Genomic DNA, 23028 nt, shown 5'->3' with positions numbered 1-23028 from the left:
TGCCAATAACAGCACGCATGAGCGAATTATGCTTCGATATTTTCTTTTCAAATCGCTTCTCGCGAAGGAAAAACAAACGGGAGCATCTGCACGGCGAGAGAATGCATAATGAACGCCTGTAATTACGAAACGTGTATCTCTGAATCATTTATTTCCATTTATTTCGCACCGTTTGTTTATTTCTTTGTTTATTCGACGGAATATATATATATATATTTTTTTTTCTTTTTATTAATCGCGAATGATTACGGTCGATTTCCCGTTTATTCGGGCCTCCGAGACGAGGCTGACGGCGAAGGCACCGATAAATGTAGATAGCGTTTTATCAGGTCAGCCCCACGATTTTATTTCCAAAGTCATATTTTCCTCCGGGATAGAACTCGCGTATTGCTGGTGGCGAAATCCAATTACCGTGCGCCATAACAATTGCACACGCGGAAAACAGTTTGGCTCTTTCGGAGAACCACGAAATTCTCTCGCTACAACTTCTGCCTCATTTCCGGCGGCCGTTCAACCGTAATCCGCGGTTGCTTACCATCGATTCCTCGCGCAGCCACTCGCGTTTTCCCTCCCCAGAAGAACGATTTTCCCTTAACAGAGATTCTATTTTCTCATTACGACGAATCTCATTATCCACGAGCGATATACATGGTTTTTCCTTCCGTTCGCGAAACTAGGTCAATCTGATTGATCCGTAACAATCGCTCGTTCTTACTGAATTTAAGAACGAATGCATTATACTTGCGCGTTCTCTGTCAAGTGGTGAAAAGAAAAAAAGAAAGAAAGAAAGAAAGAAAAAGAAAAAGAAAAAAAAAAGAAGTTCCCCGTTTACTGTAATGGGACTTTCTTTGAGGAAGCACGTGCGCTTCCGGCGAATGAAATCTAGCGATGTCGAGGACAGGGCGCGTTGGATTTTTCAAGATGCGTTTATACAATAAATTACCTTACCGCAACAAATAAGCGAAGTAGTAAAAAACGCTCCTTTCCTTGAAATTTTATTATCGAATGTTAATTAATATTATATAAATATATTAATTTCCTTAGGTTGATTACGTAAAGTTAAAGTGATTGAATAATCGACGGATATTATAGACTCGGCATATCTTATCTGTAATCTTAAAAAATTGGTATAACGCGTAAATTAGCTGTTAAAATAGTTGTAATTACTTGTAACGCAGCACGTTTAGTTTTCGTCAATTTTGCTAATAAAATATAACTCTTTTGTTTCAGATTAATCCAGAGGAAGACATTCGGCGAAGGAGCACGAACCAGACATTCCCGTCAGACTGGCCAGTGCTGAGAGGAGAAGGAGGATCTAGGAAAGGTATCGGGTATCGGAGAAACAACCCACTGGTAAGGATCAATTTCTTTTATCTTTACCGTTTTAACTTAATTTTATGGTATTAAATTAAAAAATCAGAGGCGCGTCTTATTTTTTTTTTTCTAAATAATTATTGAGATCACTACAAATTAATTTTTTTCATTTATTTGTTACAGATCATCTTGCCAACACTCCATCGAAAAGTGCCGCACGCCGAAACTGTTATAATAAATACGAACCGCAGCCGGTTCGTCGGTCGCTTCGGGAGTTGCGCAAAGTCATCGGGCGTTCTTCTTTTATATTAAAATTTTTTAACGGGAGTGTCGTGGACCGTCGCGCGAAAGTGTTGAATAAAAAAATTAATTCTCGCGATAAATAATTAATCGGGCGCGTTCGTGAGTGTCCAGTGCGCGGAAGGATGACTCGACACGTCCCATCTGAGAGGAGGAGCAGGCCCGGGAAGGGCATCATGCATCGGCGGAGCAACTTTTAGGTGAATATACATTTTTAAAATAAAATCTTTAATTAAAAAAAAAATTATTTTTTTTATTAACTTTATGAATTGATATACCAGCATTTCTACATTAATATTTTGCATTTTATGTTACAGTCACCGGCAGAAATCTACAACTCCGCTGAAGCTCATGCAGATTGGTAAGTCGCATGATTTTTTTTCCGTAGTTTGTGATTGGGCTCTCTTAAAAAATAGGACGCGTAGCGCGCATGTGGTTTTTTTAAGTACCCATTAAAATGAATATTAAATATAATATTTGGCGTATAACTTTTCGTACAACGCATTAAGCCGCATAGAGATGAAAAACCTGAAGAAAGCCGAGCAACTGGCTTATTGTCCCGCGTGACGTTGACTTCACCACAGCCGAATTTCTTTGGACAATCTCGGCCACGTACCATTCAAGTTGCGGAGGTCTCATAAATGCCGGCAAATAGTCATATCTTTCGTGGATAAAGCTGTAGGTTAACGCGGATTAGATTAATAGAATTCCGCAATTAATTCTCTCTCTACGCGAAGGGTATTTATAAATTTGTATTCATGTATTTGTTTCACGTATATCTCTTTCGCTCGATACGGATCAATTGCACGCACGAACGCGAGTGTATAAAATAGATTAAACTTCCCCCTTCGGGAGTGGCTAGGGTCTTGTTTCTCAATTCTCGCAAATGGCCCGAGGTAGCTGATTCAAATAAGAGATCGGTCCCGTCCTGTCCTGCGGTTTCGCGCGTATCAATATTGTTTCAGCATCAGAGTTCAGATTGCGGAGTGCGAAAGTAACACGGGCAGAGTCTGCGGCCAAGGCCATAATACGGCCAATGAGATAATTTGTGGCATGTAGCAGGAATGGTCGATAACCACCCCTGTTCACCCGGACGCAATTTGAACGTTCGCGTATGGTAATTAATACCGGATAATCGGTTTAATATATTTTGAGGCCTGGCCTACTGTCCGCGCTTTCGTTCAGCCCCCTCTTCCCTCCCCTCACCCCCGGTCAGCCTGGCGAGAGGGACAGTTTTAGAAAATGCAAAATAACTTAAATTAATCAGCGGCGTAAAACAGAAGTAGTAACCATCGCGATCCGTTATGAAAGATACCATACAGATTTAATAATCCTAAAAGCAAGTGGCGGCATGCACGTAGAACACGGACGAGCGCGCGCGGCTCGCAAAATTATTATTAGATCTCGTCCAATAATCGGGAACGTCAACATTTATTTGTGCAGATTTAGGATATTGCAGGACAAGAGAACTCTTCATTTTTAATTAACGAAACGGGAAATGAAAATAGAACGGTAATGACGCAGTACAGAGGTAGATACGCGTATATATGTATTGTATATACATAACGTCACGCGCGGCGAGAAGTAAGATAACCGTGGAGATATGTCAGTGAATATCTTCGCCACGTCGCTTGTACACCGCATGTTAATGACACTTCCTGAAACTACGTGCACCGCTACAGTGTCATCGCAATGAAATAGCATAATGCAATCCGCCAGCGGCTATGTACACGTAATCCGTAAACCGATACTTTCGTACAGCTTTGGAAACTGTAATAATAACGATTACACCGAGCGCATCCCTGGCAACCCACCCCCACTTGAATCCGTTTGAGAATATTATTTGTACTTGAACGTCGGCCTTTCCTCTCTCTTTCTCTCTTTCGTTCGTTTGCTCGCGATTATCACGGAACGTCAATATCTCGGGGACTGATCGGAGATTTTATTACACCTTTACGCGTGTCGCGAATGCATATGCAAATCTCTCCGCGCGCGAGTTCGTGTATATAATAAACCCGGTGGAATATAAATTGCGGGGAGTGCAGCGACGGGCGCGTTATAATATCCTAGGAAAGGGGTTGCGCCCTCGCGGCGACGGGGAGGAGAAAAAAAAAAAAAGAGAGAGCCCGAACCGCGTTGGTCTCTTTGCGCAATGCACGCCGCGCGATAAGCCCGCGACGTAAAACTGGAATTTACGGGCCTATAATTCTCCGGGCGAGAGACCGAAGGGGCGCAACGCGTTCGTAATCCGTTTAGAATCGGGAACTCGCCGCACCGCCGGCCGTCTCGCCGCAGAGACTAACGATTTCTGTACGACAGGATTGTTAAAAAGGCAGTTAAGAGTTGTCACGAACACGCGAGCCGCGGTGGGTGGACTAACGTGCCTCCGTCGCGGCTAGGTAATACCGCGAGGGAAACGGGAGCGAGAAAATAAAGAAAGGAAATAGAATTATCGCCGCGGTATCGAAAAGTTTAAAGTCTCACTCCGCGGAGCGCTTACTCGCCGTAATTAGCCCACTCGCAAGTTGTATCGGAAAATAAGCGGCCTCGCCGTTCTGATAACTAATCCCATCTCCAAAGGGAAATCACCGGATATATCCCGGGCGCATTATCCGCGGCCATTCAGCGGAATCCCCCCTGTTCTTATACATCGCTCTTGGATGATTCTTTCATGGGACGCCTCGGCAAATTGAATCGTCCAGCGATCGTACCCTAGGTGCCATTGTCAGGAAGCTATTTGAGAAGGCGCTATCGATCGTACCTGATAACCACCGCGCCGTATCCGGAGCGGAATAATTCGCGGAGCTCCGGACTCCGAGAAAGTTTCCAATTTTATACGGGAAAATTTCGATCGTATTTGCCGCTCAGCGGCAACCGGGCGGAACTCGATCGAACTTTGAAAATATAACTTTCGCCGTCCGGACTACTTCGCGACCATTATCGTACCGAGCCCTCCCTGCCCTCGTGACGCTTTGTTGTCCACTACGCGCCGCGCTTTGTCCGAGGATTGCCTCGTCAATGTCGACCGTATTCCCGCAAAATCCCCTTCATCCGCTTTTCTCGCGCCGACCCGCGAACGCGTACGTTACGCGTATCGCGTTAACTATTCGCCCTCTCCGAAAACGCGGGCAAATTTCAGCGAGAAAATTCACACGAGGCCGGCCGCAATCTGTCCCGCAAGCTTTTTAAAATTCAATCGTGAGATATCCCACCGATCAAGCCTTAAATTTAATTTCTTAAGGTAATCGATGGTGCGGTCACACCCTAAGGTCAGTCACATGAAGGAACGGGTAAAACGGTACAGATCCGACGGGGGTGGAAACAGTATAGGCGAACGAACAAGTGCGAGATGACGGGGGAGGGAAAGGGTGGAGGAAGACGGGGAGTAAATAAAAAGTGAAGTCACGTCGGGTGTCGTAGGCAGAATAGGGGATGCATGTAGAGAAATAGATACTTTATCAAACGTGTTTTAGAACGGTATTCTTTTTCAAGAAATATCACCCCGAAAAGTACGAGCTACGATGAGGTAATAAACCGAAGTAAAAAGAAAAAGATTACAATGAAGTAGTGGCGCCGGGTAGAAGTAATTAAGGATAAAAATAAAATGAGAGCAAGTGAGGATGAACTCGAGCATTAAAAGTCATGATAAAGCAAAAAAGAAAAAAAAAAAAATAAAAATAAAAATAAAAAAATAAAACCTAGCGTATTGTATAATTAATTAGTTTAGAAAGAGATAATGTTCATAAACGGTTCAGATTTAAACGGCTCGATAGAGCGAAAGTTCGGAGCGAGATTTATATCTCGGTGGCACCGAGTCTCAATTATCGGTAGCAGAAAATGATCTATGGTGCATGTAAGTCGTTTGAGCGATGAGATGATGTTCTTTCAAACTTTCTAAATGATAATGGAAATATTCTCGGGAGGTACTCCTTTGGAGAAAACGGGGAAAAGTACAGCACGAAGGTAAAGAATAGCCGACAAAGAGGCGGGAAAGCGGTTTAGCAAACAAGATCGGTTAACGACGACTCGGCCAGGGAGTTCTTATCAACCACGCCGTGCTATCTTCGGTCGGATCGCGAGAGAAAAGCGGGAATCTATATCCGCGCGACACTTACAATATTTTATTCGACGTTAGTGCGATCCAATAATATCAGGCCGATCGAATACTCGGGCGAGGAAGCCGACAATCGTGTTATCGCGAACGATGACGGCGACTCCCGATGCATAACTGCATCCAGATTGTTGTCAATTTGTATAATTATACAATATGAGTGTACCGTCGCGTGCACGCGCTCGTAATTCACGGGACGCGTGTACGGCGTCGAGTGCAACGCGCATAGATGCAAGCTGATGCGTGACATTTATAGAGTCGCAACTCAATTCCCGTTTTGCACAAAAGTCCACGTGTGGGTTACATACGTATATATATATATATAAATTCGCCCCGGCAAACAGCGCATTATGCGCCCCCGCCATTCATCACAATATCGCGTAATTGAAAATATTATTGTGTCAACGTGTCATCAAAATACATAAAAGCATTACCGCGATTTTGTGGAATTGTGCATCCCTAATCGGATTCCATCGACGGGCGCCGATTAGTCTTTCGAGCAGGCTTTTGAAATTGAATTTCCCTTCCAATACAACCGAAGCCCAAGCGGGAGCCGGAAGGAACGGTAAGCGGGTCTTCAGAGGGGGGAATCGAAGTTGAAAGACTTTTAGTCATACGCGGAGAAGTCGCTCTAACGTCGCGTGCTGCAGAAATTATGCGAATCCTTGGAATTTTCAGGCTCTAAAACTTTAAAGGGTAATAACGTTGCCGGAAGTTCGTCGAAGGGGCGAGATATAGGAAGACGACGGTGGTACGTGCATTGCGGATGGCGAAAGTATCACTGACGTGCGATGTCGTCGTCGTTGTCGTCGTCGAGATGCAACGTCAATTAATGCATCGAAATTGCGTTATGACGGTATAGCTTTTACGGCATACGAGGTACTTGAACGTCTCCGTGCAAAGTGGCTCCGACGAAACGCGGCACCGCGGGCGCATCGGCGCAACGGAATTGTATATGTTTCTCGGCTAAAAGTGCATTGCGGCCGTAATGCATACGATGGAGTATGTCAAAACGGGGCAACTTTCCTCGTGTCTTCTCGTACCGCTGCATATCTACTCTGTGTTACTTTAACGCAATTATTCCTCGACGGCATACGGTCCAAAACAATTTATTTCTTCCCAGCTCTTTTTTCCCGACGCATCTGCTTGTCTTTTCTTTACGTGAATAAAAAAAAACCGCCGAAACGGAACCACTAAAAAGTTATTTCCTTGGCGCGTCACTATTGCATTGTGATTTTCTAAATAATTGAACGTATAAAAATACCTTTAGAAATATTCATATGCATTTTATATTTCAAAAAAGAAGAAAACAGCGGGAGGGTCATTATTAAAACAAATTCGTCAACTTGGAAATTTGCTCCGTTGAAAATTGCACAAGCTGGAAACGGAAAACGGGTGCCCTAATTTTCAGATTTTCAAACTCAATTTTACGAAAACAAAGGTTCGTCGAAAAAAAAAAAAAAAAAAAAGTTTCGGCCCACTTTCGCATTGTATTTCGGAATCAGCGCCAATAACTATTCGACGCGTCTCTCGCTTGGCAACGGTTTCGCACCGTGCGCGATCGCTGCGGCCAAGGCGGCGGCGACACATGAGCGAATAAGAAAATGACGTTGTTTCACAGCAACGTTATTAAATAGAGGGGACAAATTGCCTATTTTTACGAGGGTTGCGAAACGCGAGGAAACGGTCGCAGTGGAGCGTCGTGGCGCGAGTCAGACATGCGCGCACGGTACAGGGTGGCGCGCGGCAGTGAAAGAGCTCGAGGGCGAAACCCACGTTTCAGTCCGTCGCGTGTGTTGCTACGGCTTGTATATCGCACCAAGAGCCTCCGCCGCCGCAGTGCTCCCTCGGTGATCTCGGGTGATCTCGGGCGGAGAAAAAAATGGAAAGCCGTGATGCCGTGACGCCGTAAGAAGAACGCACGCGAGAGCCACGCGTCACGTTACGTGACCGAGAGGAGGATCGGGGCGGTGGTGCGCGCGAGTCCCACGCGAGGAGGGCGAGATGACGTCTCGACGGAGCGCCGCGCGACCTCGCCGTTCGTCGCGGATCGCCGCTCCTCGCGCGTAAACCGAAAAATTCCGCTTCGCGATAATTTCCCGCCCGACCGCATCGGCCGACGTTCGATACCGAATCACGTCCGAGATCGTCGTACCGCGCGCGTCCCAAGTCGCCGAATTCACCCCGGAACGTTTCCGTCAAGCGACGAGATACGGTTCGCCTGGCTCGAGGAAGTGCACAGTTTGTACGTGGGTAACTCGTCCCACGAGACAACCTCCGCCGAGATAGATCCCCGTCGCGTCGGTCCGCCACCGAGATTGGAATTTAAATTCTTACGACAGGAAGAGAGGAAGGAAGGTACGCTCTGTAGGCTCAGCTCGCGCGAATTGAAGGATGCACGTGATCCTGTCCAACGTCACGTCCGATTAGAATATGTCGCGTAAGTCTTTAAAAAGCAAACGAGGGGAAAAGGTCGAGCACGCTGCAGCGACTACACCGCTCCGGTGGCGGCCGAGAGATGACTGTGCCATTGGCGAGAGAGAGAGAGAGAGGACGATAAGCCTATTATCAGCCAGCTTTAACTGAAGCGAGATTGATCGCGTAAAAATAACCGGCGCGTGGCACAAAAAAAAAAAAAGAAAAAAAGAAAGAGGATCACGTGGCGGGAATGCGCGCGAGGTGCACTTTGCGGCGGCGACTATATCGGTCCGCGATCGTCAAGACCGTGTGCGAGACCTCGTAGGTGACTTCCGGTCCGCGAGGGGTTCCGCCCGCCGCTCCGGAAAATGCACGCGGGAAGTGATCGCCGTAGTGCCGGGTGATGACGATTGGCGAGCGACGTGTCCGCAATAAGACTAGATGATGACGGATTCCCCGACGCCATCGACCAGCAGACATCACGACGATAAATGCGACAAGCCCGAAAGATCCGACAAGACGGTCTTATTGGTAAGCGAGTCCGGACGGCTGCGGAATCACCCCTTTTTCCCTGAGTCGATGTCACCCTCAACGGGCCTTCGCCGTGACCGCGACCATTTTTCACGTCGTCGCGACGAGATCTTTAATCCGATATGCGGTCTTTTCGATTCACTTCTGAAAAAGGGAAGGTGGAAGATGCCCCGGCGCCTTTCTATTTCACTCCGCCGAATATATACGCTATGTATACGCGCGCATAATCGATGCCTGGATAATTAAGTCCGAGAATAATATACAATATATAATAACATTTTGCATTAATAATTGCGGTCTGCACGGGTGATTAGCGCGACGTTATTTTTTAATTTTCAAGAGCCGCGTATCTCTCCGCGAGCGATCAGTAATTATTCGCGACGCGTATCGATTCGTAAATTATCTATAACGCGGCCCATTATCTGTCACTCTCAATTATTTAATAATAGCTTCACCGAATGTCGAATTATGCGGCGAGAGAGTTCCACGTTATGCAAACATATCGTTACGCGGGTGTTTGAACGAGAAAGCGTAAATGAGAAATTACTCGGGGAAATATAATAGGTAATAGCAAGGGCGCGACGAACGGGGGATGCGTTTATTGCCTCGTCGAGGCGCCGGTGTCCGGCGGTGTTTCCGTCACTCCAAATGGAAATAAATCGATGGTGCCCGATCGCGAGTTTCACTTTTCGTGCGTTTCAGCAAATCCAGGACATAAACAGTCAGGTAGCGCAGTTCCGCGATTTGCTCATTAACATCGGACAGCCGCGCGACTGTCCGGAGCTGCGCGAGAAAATACGGAAGCTGCGCCGCAGCTGCGTGGAGGCTTGCAAGAGTACGTCTCAACTGGTACTGCCGCACGTGAAAAGGTAAGGGACCTAAATCAATAGACGATCCTAAATCCCGAGAGCTTTTCGCAATGGGGTCCCCAGAAATCCGCGGTGATTTACGAATCCAAACGGCGCTACTTTATATACCTTGCGTTTTATCCGAGTTTTTCTTCGCGGAGAGACAGAATCCGCGGCGCACGTTAGAGCACGTTCGTTTGACCTGGGTATTTGCTCGGGATTGATACACAAGGAACGCAAAAGCGTACTATTCCGAGTTTCCTTCCGACTATACGCGCTCGATCAGTTAATCCGTTGAGAAGACCGGATTACCTATCTATCAAGCCGCAACGAGAGAGCACACTCTCGCCCGACTCGTTTCCTATGCAATTCCTTCCACAGTGCTTCTCAAAGCTCAAAGTTACCCCGCCAACTTTTCGGCAACGAGGCCAGGAATTTCTGTCCCGCACGCCGTTCGTGCGAGAGTGACATTTCTTTGCGCGACGTTGCGCGAACGTGAACGCAAGTCGCGGAATTAACGAGGACGTCGCCGCATATATAGGACAAGGTTCCGCCTAAACTCCCGAGGTTCGAGCTGGCTCGCGACGTGAGGGAGGAAAAGAGAGAAAGAGAAGAACTTTTTCTCGATTTCTTACATTGCTTTTGGCAGAGAAGTCCCTCGCGCGTTTAGCACAATGCAGGTCACCGTGAGAACGACGAACAACCGAACGCTCGAAGAATCACGGCCGTGAGAAAAACGTCATGTGCCGTCGAGCGCTTCCAATAACTTTCATTCCTTAAGTTTGCCAGGCGCGCCAAGCGTTGCTCTTATCATCGGTTTACGCGGGATTTCCGCCACCTTAGGCTCGCGATTGACTTTGCAATCTCTCTCGATGGAGGATTCCCGGCGAAAGTTCAATATTTTCGCAACGTAATTTCAATCAACTGATTAAATCATCTTGTTTATCTGCTAATACGGCTTCATTTAGTATTTCCAATTCAGCGATGTGCTCATCATCTCGCGCTGGAAACGCAACGCGAAGCGATGTAATAATAAATAAAACCTATTCTGGATTATAATCCAATACGCGGAGAAAAAAAAAAAAAAACGAAATAATAATAAATAAATAAATACATCGGTGGATAACGTATTTTACGCGGCCGTGGTAAATATTATTAGTTGCAGCAAAAAGATTAATCAAAAACACGAGTTTTATTTGCTGAAAATAATTTCGCCAGGTCTATACAAATTATTTCGGTGTTATTAATTTTCGCATAATTATTTCATTACGAAATGTATTCTAGAGATAAACCGTTTCGCTTTAACGGCATATTCATGCGAGGTCTTTCGGCGCGCAAAACAAGCCCGGCTGCAATATCGAATAATTGGTCGTGATAGAGAAGTTTGATTGCTTCCGCGTCGAATAGCGGAGTGCAGTTTTGCCGCAACAACGGAAAATCCGACCCTTTCCCGCCCACCGCGTTACTCGGGGAAATTAGAAAACATGTTTTCGAACTATCTGTCCATCTTAATTTCAGGCATTACCGGGGACGACACGGTCGCGAAGGAAAAGACCTGACGGAAACGTTGACAGCGTACATAACGCGGAGATTATTTACATAGAGTCGAATATATGCGAGTTACACCCGCGCATCTCCGTACGTGCTCGTGTGTGTGTGTGTGTGCTCGCGTAGAGCTGTACTTTGTCGATCTCGCTCGATCCAGGTCGCGGTAGCGCGCTTGCTCGCGGAAAGTTTTGCACTCCGGAGAGCCGGAGCTTACCCTGACACGTCGATCAAATATTAATGCCGGAGGATTATTGCCTCACGTTACGTTTGTTTTCAGTTGCTCGCAGCGGGGCGAGCCGCGGCTGGCGCCTTAACGGCACGAGAACGCACATAGGTTACCGCGTCTCGCAATTACCGCGGAGAATGCAGCTATCGCCGTCGGCACGAGATTGCCGAGCTCCGCGAACGACTCGCCCTCGAGGCCCTCGAGTGACAAGTAGACGTGCACGAGGCCGCCGAATAACATTCGAATTGACGAATGGCCGATAAAATGAAAACAGTGCTCGAAAGCGCAATAATCCTCGACCGTTTTTCATGAACGATACAAAAAAAGGGGGGGGGGGGAAAAAAAAAATAGTAGAAATTGCATCGGAAAAAGGGACGCAAAGCAAGAATGCGCGGTGAGGCGGGAAGAGAGTCGGATTATACCGGACAGGTCGAAACGTGCAAGGTGTGGGTCGTCTACAATTTCTCAATAATTAATTACCACGAATTGGCACATACCATATAATTCTGAACATGATCTCCGTTACGACACGTAGGAGTGTCGGTCGAGCTACCACGCTTTTGCAATTCGAAAAGCCGTGCGGGGTTTCTCGTAATTCCCGGATTAACGTTGGCTTTACTAAGCGTTGTGGCGCGGCCGGTCTGACGCTGTTGATCCCTTAATAAAAAAAAAAATGAAAAAAAAAGACGCAGGAATAAAATGTCGCGAATAATATGTTTTGCATAATCGATGCAGGAGCGTGTTGCGTGTCTCGCGGCGATATTGCGCACGAAATGCTCGCGTACGCTCCGCGCGAGGACGCGGAATCGAGCGACGTGGTGCATACGCGGCGCGATCAAACGCGCCGTGTAAAGATGATTGATTGATCGCGGATCGCCTCGAGGGAAAACCGGCGGGTATAGACACGAGAACGCAGGGCGGGAAAAGAAATTATGCCGCGGGGTATGCACCTGCAAAACTTCCTCAGAGCGCGAATGGTTCGTGACCCGCGCGAATAACAATTGGCGAGCGATTGAACTGTCGCGCGGCAAATACTGTCGGTGCAATCAAACGGAAAGAAACGCGGGCAATCGCTCGAAACGACGCACGTGTATTGTTGCGAGGTTGCGAGCAGAAGGAAGCGACGGACGCTGTAACGGGGACTGTCGGTGCAATAATTAACGTTTCCCAACAGCCGGGGGGATGATCCGGCTTAAGCGAAGTAGGTAAAACGGTGCGTGCACGCCGGGCATTTACAGCGGCGATAGTTATTCGACGTCGTATCTAATTAAACGCCGCTCATCGGAAAGCCCGTTACGCGCGGCCTCATATTCAACCGCGGCGCAATCTAATTCCGCGTTCGGTGAATAATTATTTCTCGCTCACCTGCGGAGACGCCGCGCTCTCCGCGGGTGGATATTCGGTTACAATTACTATCAAACGCGGCCTTTAAAACATTTCCCTGTGCTCTTATTTTTCTTTGTCTTTTTTTATTCCTCCCTCCGGGCACCGCGGTCAGGTACCGAGTCAAGTTTCGACCGAGGTGAAACTCGCCGTAAATTAATGTGGGAAAATGAAATTCCGTTGTCTGCCTACAATCCCCTCGCCTTCTGACGTTCTAACTGTGGCCTCGGCTCGCCGAAAACGAGTTTTTTTTTTTCACTTCCGCGGCTTGAACTGTTTCGCGGTTGAAGTTGAAATTAATCGCTTAGCAAAGTGAACGTAACGTAATAATAATGTCTCGAGTACTGGGCTATATACAGTCGTATAATATCGACGTGCATATTGCATGTTTGTCCTTTCACTTCGGATAGGAGGGTGCATGAAAGGAATTCCGAAGAAACGAATTCGTGAAACATTTAGGTTTTCATTAAGGTGTGTAAAGCCCCGGAAGATATTATTCAAAGGCGACTAAGCGGAGATGAGAGAGAATGAGGGAGAGAATAAGGGGCGAGGGAGAGAAAAAGAACGAGACGGGAGAGACGAAGGGAAAAGGAATCGGTAATTGGGGGTGGCGCTAACCTTTTTACGAAACTCACTTCTACCTTCGGTTCAACCTCCCTGGCTTAACTTTTTGCGAGGAACCAATCTGTGAAATCGATAGCTTTCTTTCCTTCAAACTGCAAACGGTTGTACGATGTGCCAGACGGGTTTTCTCGCAAAAGGATTTAAATTCCGACATATTGAAATCCGAGCCGTTCGTACAAAGCCGCCACGAGTTACGGCGAACGAGAGTAAACTCATTTCAATCCCCGTCTCTGTATCTCTTTCATTATAATATAATCCGAACTTTATTTCCTGAATGACTGACCCAGAGACAAGTCTGCAGGTTGCCTATTGTGCAAGATAAGTAATCAAGAAATATATAAAATAGCCAACCGAAATAGACGCGATGGTCTCGTGTAGAATCGTGAACAATACGTTTTCTTTTTTTTTCCAACGTATTTAACGTTTCGTAAACGTTGAAAAAAACGTGCAAAAAAAGGACCTCAGTACGTTACTCGGGTAATTAATAGCTTCGGTAATCAGTCGCCTCAACAGCGGCAAGAAACGTCACGAATTTGCTCGCAGATCGAGATCGGTCGCGCCAATCCATTTCGCACGTTAATTGGAATCTCATTAAACGGAAGCCAACCGAAATGGTTTCTCTGCAAGGACTTCGCTCAATGCTCGACCGATGCGGTAATTGGCGTAAAACGGGTTAATCAGAGTACTTGGTTTTCCTGCGGCCTTCTATCGGCGCTACCTCCCCCCCCTCTCTCTCCTGTGCCGCGATTTTACGGTTATCGGATTACGTTTTACGGCATATTTCACAAAATATCGCCGGTGACTCTCTTCAGAAGCTCGGGGAGAACGTATTTATTATGCAAAATCCGCTGCGGAAAGGTGATATCGGATCGAAGCCGTTTACAAGCTTGCGTTTGCTCCTCCGCTCAAGATAATACATCATCTAAAGCTAAGGATTGCGTTCCGACGAGATCGCCCTAAAAAAGCTCGCTTTTCTCCACCGTCCTTGACAATTCTTACGTGCGCTCTCGAGCACGTCGCTGATGCCGCGGCGTATTTTTATTTACCGTAGCAAATGTCACCGAAAGAAAAAGAGACGGGCAAGGGAATGCCGCGAGATGTAACACGGCAAGTACTTAAACATGTCTGCGAGTGGTGGGCGCGTTAATGAGACCGGTACTCGCGCTCCGCGCGGGCGACTCCCTCGCGTAAGCAGTAGTAATAATGTTTTTAATGTAATTAACTTTGCGAACTACGGCGCGGCGGCGGGACGGAGGAGGAAATCAGATTTACGGATTTCCAACTGAAATTGCACGCACTCGACAAGGAACTTGTTAAAGCAATTTGTATCTCTTGCGATAACGCGACTCGCCCCGTCGTGCATTCCAGCAACGCGATCTTCCACGACTTTATTCATTGCGGTCTGCCATTCGTGAAGTCGCGTCTACATCTGCTCTTTTCTTTCGTTTTCTTATTTCTTTTTTTTTTTTCTTCCCCCATAAGATACAAAAACGGCAGTAAATACTTAAGATTCTCTACGAACGCACGTTCTTATCGAGGAACAATCTTTTTTGGGAACTTCTTTGCAGTGCTATGGACGTCGGGATACCAGTCGACAGTCCAAACCTGGTGCTACTGTTTTACGTGGCTCAACTCTTCTTACGCGAGTTGCACAAGAGTAAAAACCTCATACGAATCATACCCATGGACATGTCCGGATATTACGGTGAGTTGTGCACGGTTAATTATCTTTAAATTGATTGAAGCGCTCGCGGGCGCGGGAAAATAAAGGGAAAATAATTTTAATCCCGAGAGATAAATGAATACTCGTCGATAACAAGGTGAAATTCAATTCAACGTCGTTTTTTTTGTATTTTTTTTTTGGCAATATAGCATTTGATTATACTCCCACGCGAGTGAGGTTTGCGCGAAAGATCATAAGAACGAAGCGGTAAAGGTGTCCTCGGAATCGAGTCACGTTGCGTTATCGGCTTGCAACGTTAAATCGGTTTCTGCGGCCGCTTTGAGCCAGACCGGATAGACTGATTTACAACGTGTATATCCCAACGGACCATAACTCTCAAAACTACCGCGTGCAGTTATAGGCCGCCACGCGTTCGGCAAATCCGAATTTCGAACTACACGCTTCCTACAATCGAGCCGCATTCTACTGTACGTTACGAGAAAGAGGGAGATAGAGAGTGAGAGTGAGAGAAAGAAAGAGAGAGAGAGAGAGAGAGAGAGCACGTGGTGTGTGTGAGTGACAAATCATTGCAAGCGTAGCATTAATACATGGTTTTTTTTTTTTTTTTTTTTTCTTTTAGCAGAGTTTATCAAGTAACAAGTAAACCACAATACAAAGTATCTCCCTCTTTCATAAGTGAAACTTTGCTCCGAATAATTTATAACGATTTCCTTGACATTAGCGCTATAGCTTGTTCCGGGCTCTCGCTTATTTCTCCCTCCGTTGCACATATTAAGGTTTATGGAAGCTTTTTTAAATCTCGTCGAAAAAAACGGGCAAGAAAAGCCGTGTGCACTTTTATATTAAAGCCACGCTAAACAGAGCGTTACGTATTACATTAACATATTATATTATTAATAAAATCGTGACTATTATTTCCGCCTCACTTAAGGTATTTTCCTTGCGAAATGTAGGAAAGAGAGAAAACGAGAGAAAAAAAAAAAAAAAAAAAAAAAAAAGAAAAGGGAACACGTCACCGAAATTGAATGACACCGTCGATATCTAACGACACAGTTTTCGTTATCGCGTTACAGAGAACCGCGCCGGCCCTTCGTATATCGGCAATGTGGTCTCCCAGATCCTCCTGTGCAAACAGATTAGACCGGACTTCAACGAGGAGGAACTCTGCAGCATCCGAAAGGACTCGGAAGAGATTGGCCAGCTGATAGCGGAGCTACAAGAATTTATGCCCCAATCTGAGGCTGACACGGGTACAATTCCGCCAGTACCTTCGCTCATATTCCGCCCGAGAATCCTTTGCCCTATTCAGTAACGATTGTCCCCACGAATCTGCGAAACGCGGCTTTCCCGACGACAGATTTACGAAGCAATACGCAACGGAAAGGAAAAGTGATTAATGGTTAAACGTTATAAAAGCGATTAGAACTTCTATTATCCGATCCAGTCGGCGAGATAAAATATTTCGGCTGATCTAATTTCCCCCGATTCTCTTTCGCGAGCAATTAAGCATCTGCGTTCACAAGCGAAAGTATAATGAATCTATTTATCACAGAACGTTCTGTGAATTGTGACGAAATAGAAATTATCACGGTAATTTAACAGTTTTCTTCATCCTCCGTTCTATTCAGTCTTTCCGAGCTGCTTAATTTACATATTTTCCTTGGCATATTGCAGCGAGACCGCGCTTTCTTTCTGTATTCCCGTAACATTTGAGATCCTGTCTCTGAAGTGGAGAACATGCTTCAGAATGACTGGAAATGTGGTTCTCGAGCGTTTACATTGCTTGTTGGCGCACGTACACGCTTGTTTTAGACTTCTACGACTGGAATGAAGACATCTGTTACATCATGTGCAATGCAACACAAGCTTACATGTGTTTACGTAATGTGTATGAAATGAGAGTGCATTTTCATTCTCTTAACAATGCCGGTTGGATAACCGAACTTAAACGGTATTCGGATAATAGAGGTTTTATCATGTACGTATAAAATTCCTCGCACGCGCACACACACGCACGCGCATACATACACATATATGTTCTTTGTACCTATTGAAACATTTTCCTCAGCGCTGCTCAGGAAAGTCAAAAATTTTTCCAATTTTTGCGAGGCGTAATTAAAAGGGTCGATGGGGCTGGAATAAGTAGGTCGGGAAGTCTGTAGAACTTGATTCTGAAACGAGGCGGAAGAAATACGGAATAGGCTTGGTCGATGTAATATGCGGAACGGGAAAGGGCATTGTGGGCTTTCGGGCACGTCGTCGGTGCGTATGCCACAAACGTGTTGATATATGACGAACGCGAGAGAACGCCGTATGACCCTTAGACCCCGGCGATACAGGTCAAGGATGAACCGATCTGCAAAATCCGTTTGTCCGAGCTTCATTCCTCCGGCCGGCGAAGAAAGCGCGAACGGGCGAAAGTGGCAAATGCCAGAGGGCAAAAGAGCGGCTAGGGCGCGGAAAAAAAAAAAAAAAAAAAAGTACAGTAAAAATCGGGGGAAAAATATACTCGTCGGCCAACAAATCTAGACTGCCGTTCGTAAAACAATCTAGCCCGTTTGTTCGATAAATATTGCCTTCCATTGTGCCGCTGGAAGTTGACTTAACCGTGGAATGACGGGAGAGTAGGAAGGAGGAGGACGGGGAGGGCGAAGGAAAAGGTGGAGAAGAAGCCGAGACCGAGAAAGACGAAAGGGTGGTTTAAGCGCGAATTAAACTATGTTTCCGCTTCATAAATCAATGTAACGACGAAATAATAGCGCAGTTATATCTGCGACAGTCGTATTATTAATGAATGCGTAACACTCTCGGCAGAGAGGTCCGGGATATCCCGCAAGTGCTTCAGGCTTCGAATGCTTGAGTAATAATGACAAATAAATGTGGCATATATTCACCGGGATGGCGAGACGCGACCGCTAAAAATTCTCTTTCCGGCACAAGCGTAGCAATCAGCACAATGCTTTATGGTACTTCGAGCATGAAAAATTTCGAGCAAATCGGAAAAAAAAAAGGGGGAGGGAAAATGATGAGATCTGACGAACTCGACTAACGAATGACCGAAGGGAGGGACGGACAGATTCCAGGATTTACGGAAACGATATCGATGAACGTTTTCATATCGCTCTCATCTGCATTCATGTTGCGAATTTGTCAATGGTCAAAGACAACGTAATACGTAAGTGTGTGCCTGTGTGTGTATGCGTGACGTGGTTTGCATATGTAAAGAGAATGTCGCGTTTTCCATATGGGAAATCTCAATTTGTTGAATGTCATAATCAAACGCACACAAAACGTACTCGTCGTACCTGATTCTGGTCGCGCAATGGTTTTTACTCGACAGCTAAATTTTAATCGATTTTAATGCGCTCCGCCGTCGGGGTGCGAGCTTGTTTTGCAAATGTATTCGCAACTAAATTAGTAATTAACAGGCAGAAGGGGAGGACATGGGTGGAGCGGGAAGGGGATTTCGAACGCGAGCGCAATTCGGGAACAAGGTCGGAGCTGCGAGATCCAGCTTCCGAGGTACATCAGGCGAGCGACGTTGGCAAGAGCGAGCTCGTGGACGCGGCTCGGTTATCGAGAGGAAAAGCGGCCAGCGTTTGACACGGTGCCCTGATGCGGGTCAAGGCTGTGAGTCGCGGAATCGAGACGATTTTCATCTCGCGAGATACGCGAGATGAAACGTGATTTTTTGGTAAAGCAATCGGGGAAAACGTCGCGCGAGGGGAAAAAAAAACAAAAAAAACAGGACGTGTTTCGCATCGCGGCGAAGAATACGCGGTATTACGGCGAGTATATACACTTGCCCGTAGGGGCGGATTTGCAAACAATCCCGCGGAATTTGTAAAACAATTCCCGATGCTTTAGGAGGAAGGGAGTTCGACAAGCATTTCCGTCGAGCGGAAACGCGACGCCACGAAACGGAATTACCGCCTCCCGCGCGCCGCCCATTCGACTTTGCAACCCCCTCACCTGTTTCGCGATACAGTCAATACATTGAATTAATCCAACGCCGTGGCTAACACAATATTCTTTGTTGAGGTGCACAATTGTGCTTTTCTACGAGATGCAAAACCGAATTGCTGTCGTCCAATTTTGTCAGTGTTTCGGTACACATTTTTTAGATTTCTTGCTGTTTTTATTTTATTTCATTTTATTTTATTTTTTATTTTAATAAACTATTTAGCTCAACGATAATTCGCGATTTATTAAATTTCCACGATTACGCGTCACTTCGTTTCGATGATGTAATCCCGAATGCACATTCCGCGTATTGCGAAATAATCGGAATTGCACGAAATTAATTTCGTTTCGCCGGACAGATAAATACAGTCGGTGATAATGGATGAAGCTTATCTAACCGGAATATATGTGTTACATCCGTTATTTGAGATTAACACGAGCGCCGACATCCTTCTCGCGTGTTACGTCAAACCTCGCGAGATTATCCTTGTACGCTCTCAATCTCTCGCGGAATTTCATATTCCTGTCGCTACCGACGTTATCCGGGAAGAACCCTCCGATGGCATTGCAATTTATAGCGATCGTCGCGTTGACAGAATTAAGTCCCTCTTTTCACCGGGAGAAATCGCGATACTTTTTTACCTCCATCCTCGTGAGATTCGAAACACGTTAGCTACCTACGTTTTTAATTAAAAAAAAAAAGAAAGAAAAGAGGAAAAGAGGGGAAAAAAAATATCACTTGAATAAAGACACTTTGCACGGTGCCACTGATTTTTGCCACGTTATCACGAGGTGTCTCTTTAAATCTACACGACAACTCGGACATTTTAGTACCCTGATCTCTTTCTTCGGGCACATAGGCCACGACAAGATAGCGATCTACGTCATAAAATGCTCTCTCTCTGATTCTCTCCCTAGAGAAGCCCGTGGCCCTTCACAATCCTGGGAACAAAATCAATCGGAACAACGGAACACGGAGGATGCACCGATGGAGCAGCAACAGAGACCGGCAATCGTCCTACTTCCGCAACGGTTTCAGATTTCTCTGCTGCGCCGCGAGCACTAATTACGTTTAACGTACATATAATTCATCCTGTCTCATTAAAACGTAATATAGTTCCGATTATGTGAATAATTAATGCGCACCCGATATTTTCGCAGTGATTTTAATGCGAAATTCCCTAAAATAAAGTTATCACAGGTAACCGACTGCTCGGTAAACGAATCGCGGTGGAAAAAGTCACGCTTATCGAGTGCCCCGAGAGAGGCGTGTAATAGTTGGCCGATTTATTTTCTAGGGAGCTCAAAGTCGCTTCACTTTCGACGAAACTTTAATATATCGCGTCTCCATTTACCGTAATTTCTCAGCTAGTTCCCGCGTCATTAATATACGTCTCTTGCGGGTTACTCGCTGCGAAGGAGAACAGATAGAGGGACGTCGCAACGATTAACGTCGGGAGAAAAAAAATAAAAAAATGCACTTCGAGGCCTAATCGAGAGGCCTAAACCTGTCCACGCTTGAAGGATATCCCTGGAGCAAATTTTTAACGCACGTATACAGCCGGTGACAATCAAAGTAGAAGCTCGCGGCGGTTGATCAAATTATTAACAAGCCGTGCCGCGGCGAACACGGATAAACAAACGATTGGAACGGATAGGTGAAAAAAGAAGAAAAAAAAAGAAAGAAAGGAGAGAGAGAGGGAATTTCAGCACCTTTTACGTCTTTCAGCAAGAATTCTAGTGGCACTTGATACTGCTCTCATTTTTTCTTTTTTTTTTATCGTCATTCTAGTCCTTCCTAAGAACTCCGCTGCCCCATTAAATTTCCAAGTCGCGGACAAAAGGGCCGCCCGATGTTGAGGAGCCCTTTATTCAAGTCCACTCCACGTGATCGTTTCATCAATCCCGCCTACGATTGCTCGGATAATCTAACTTGGAGCTTTTCCGAAATCGTATCTCACGCACGGTAAGATCAATTTCTCCTCTCCTTCCCCCCTTCCCCCACTTCGTCGCGTTTTAGATTTTTAGATTTATCGTTCGTGTCAGATTTAATCGAGGGATCGTAATCAAAATTAGCTTGTAATCTCCGATTAACCGGGTCTCTACTAATTCCCCGGGCGGAACACTCTAGCCGAGCGCATTCGAAATATACCGCGCGGAGTTTAACGCGTCTATGTCGTGTCTAAGCGAAGTAGATTGTGGAGCAATTATAATATCCTAGCGTATTTACAAGTGAGTGGACCAACCTCGATCTATTTATAATGCGCGGCGGGCGCGCACGCATTGTAGCCGTAGGTACGCGCGTTTCGCATCTCGCGTATATATATGTATATAGAGATTGTCTACAAAGCAATACGTAGGAGTACGCACGCAGAAAAGCGTTGCGCAAAGATACATATATATATATGTATGTATGTATACTTACATATACATATATATGTGTATAAATAACTATAGATTTAGTCGCGCACGCCCGTTCATACATTTCTCGCGCATGTATGAGATACATAGCCGGAAGCACAATCTCGTAACTTTAACCCTAATCAGTAACGACGTTAAAAAAAAAAAAGAGAAAGAGGAGAGAAATGTATAAAATAAAAGAGAAATGAGAGAAAGACCCCCCCAGCTTCACCGATCAGTTTTTATTCCGCAAGGTTTGCCTCTCACGCTTTAATTCGTGATGATAAATCCGTATCGCAGGAAAAAGGGGATATTTTTGTATTTTCGCACAAGTAGAGCGTTACTGTTTCGGGTTAATGACGATGCTGCGTGCGACCGGCCGGCGGGCGTCTATGAAGGAACAAAAAAATAAAAGAGAAAAGGAAAGACAAGATCGATACTCATCAGAGAACGTCAAATACGGCCGTATATATAATATATATATACATATATATACATATATACCGCAATAATATAACGTTAAAAGATACGAGATATTTTGTTACTTTCCCTTTCTATCCGAAAACGTTCCGACATACTTTTTTAAACACGCGATCGCACCATTGAGTCTTACGTTGCAATTATTACGTTCTCACGATGAGGATCATACGTGATACCTCGAGCGTTCCGGAGTAACTCGATTTGAGTTGTTACGTATGTAAATTAGACTAAGATCGTACTCGTGTACGCGCAACAGGAGAGAGTGACTATTTTATATGAGCGTTGCGCGCGAAAAGGCGGAAAAGCACTCGCGGTGGAAATGACCATATCTCGTTCTGTCCATCTAAGGAAGAAAGCCTTAGCTCCTGAGATAAGATAAAAGCTTCCAGAACGATAAAACGCACTATCATTTTAATTAAATTAAACAAATATTAAGCAATAAGATATTTTCTGTTATTACAAATATACATGTAGGGGAAATAAAAAAGAATTTTACATGTTAATTTAATCTGGATATATTACTTATAGTATTTATCTTAAAGTAAATTTAGTCTATTCTGTTAATGATTTAAAAGAATTAAGACGGAAAATGCTCCGAATTTTTCTTTTACTTTTTTGGAGCCAAGGCTTTGTCCTCGGCGGAACAGCGATCTGCTTCTGTTCCAAAGCAACGCGAGAGTGTACGTACGTTCGATTAAATTACACATATCAATCGTGATCGGGATCGAGGAAGGGTAATAAAAAGGGAGAAGAAGATGACCTGGCGACCTAAATCACCGCACTCAATAATCGTCAGCTTCGGAATGTGTAGGATTGTGGAATAGCGATCGACAATTCGATCATCTCTGCGTTCCTTTATTCCTGTCGCGGTATTAAAAAAAAAAAAGAAAAAAAAAGGGACCGAAACTACTCGAATATTTCACTTCGTCGAATTTTACGTTTGAGGGAACACAAAAACGAATAGAAAATAAAAATAAAAATAAAAAAAGGACATTAGCGTTCGACACGTGTCGTATTTTTAGGCGATATAGAGAAAAGAAAAGTGCGTTAGAAAAAAACCCGGCCGCTCAGGCCTCGCAAATCGACGCAAATAGCAAAATCAAATTAAGATGAGACATAATGTATCACGTTGATGAAATATAAATTTGATTCGTTCGAAACGAATCGATCATTGTCGCTGCCATTATATGTTAATCCT

The 23028-nt window shown here is 45.3% G+C and overlaps 2 protein-coding genes across 2 annotated transcripts in view; one reads left to right on the top strand and one right to left on the bottom strand.

Annotated features, from left to right (window-relative positions):
- LOC139104779 (neurotrimin) overlaps positions 1–23028 on the bottom strand; it is a 35141-nt gene that overhangs the window by 10968 nt on the left and 1145 nt on the right. The window lies entirely within an intron of this gene.
- On the top strand, positions 7255–22994 carry Dcma (decima). Its single transcript, XM_070660492.1, has 5 exons — positions 7255–8674; positions 9377–9543; positions 14872–15008; positions 16061–16237; positions 19869–22994. Exons 1-5 carry the CDS (start codon positions 8585–8587, stop codon positions 20024–20026), a joined length of 729 nt encoding a protein of 242 aa, XP_070516593.1. The 5' UTR covers positions 7255–8584; the 3' UTR covers positions 20027–22994.

This window comes from Cardiocondyla obscurior, linkage group LG08 (assembly GCF_019399895.1).
Source record: "Cardiocondyla obscurior isolate alpha-2009 linkage group LG08, Cobs3.1, whole genome shotgun sequence".
Taxonomy (NCBI): Eukaryota; Metazoa; Arthropoda; class Insecta; order Hymenoptera; family Formicidae; genus Cardiocondyla; species Cardiocondyla obscurior.
This window is presented reverse-complemented; position numbering and strand designations above follow the sequence as displayed.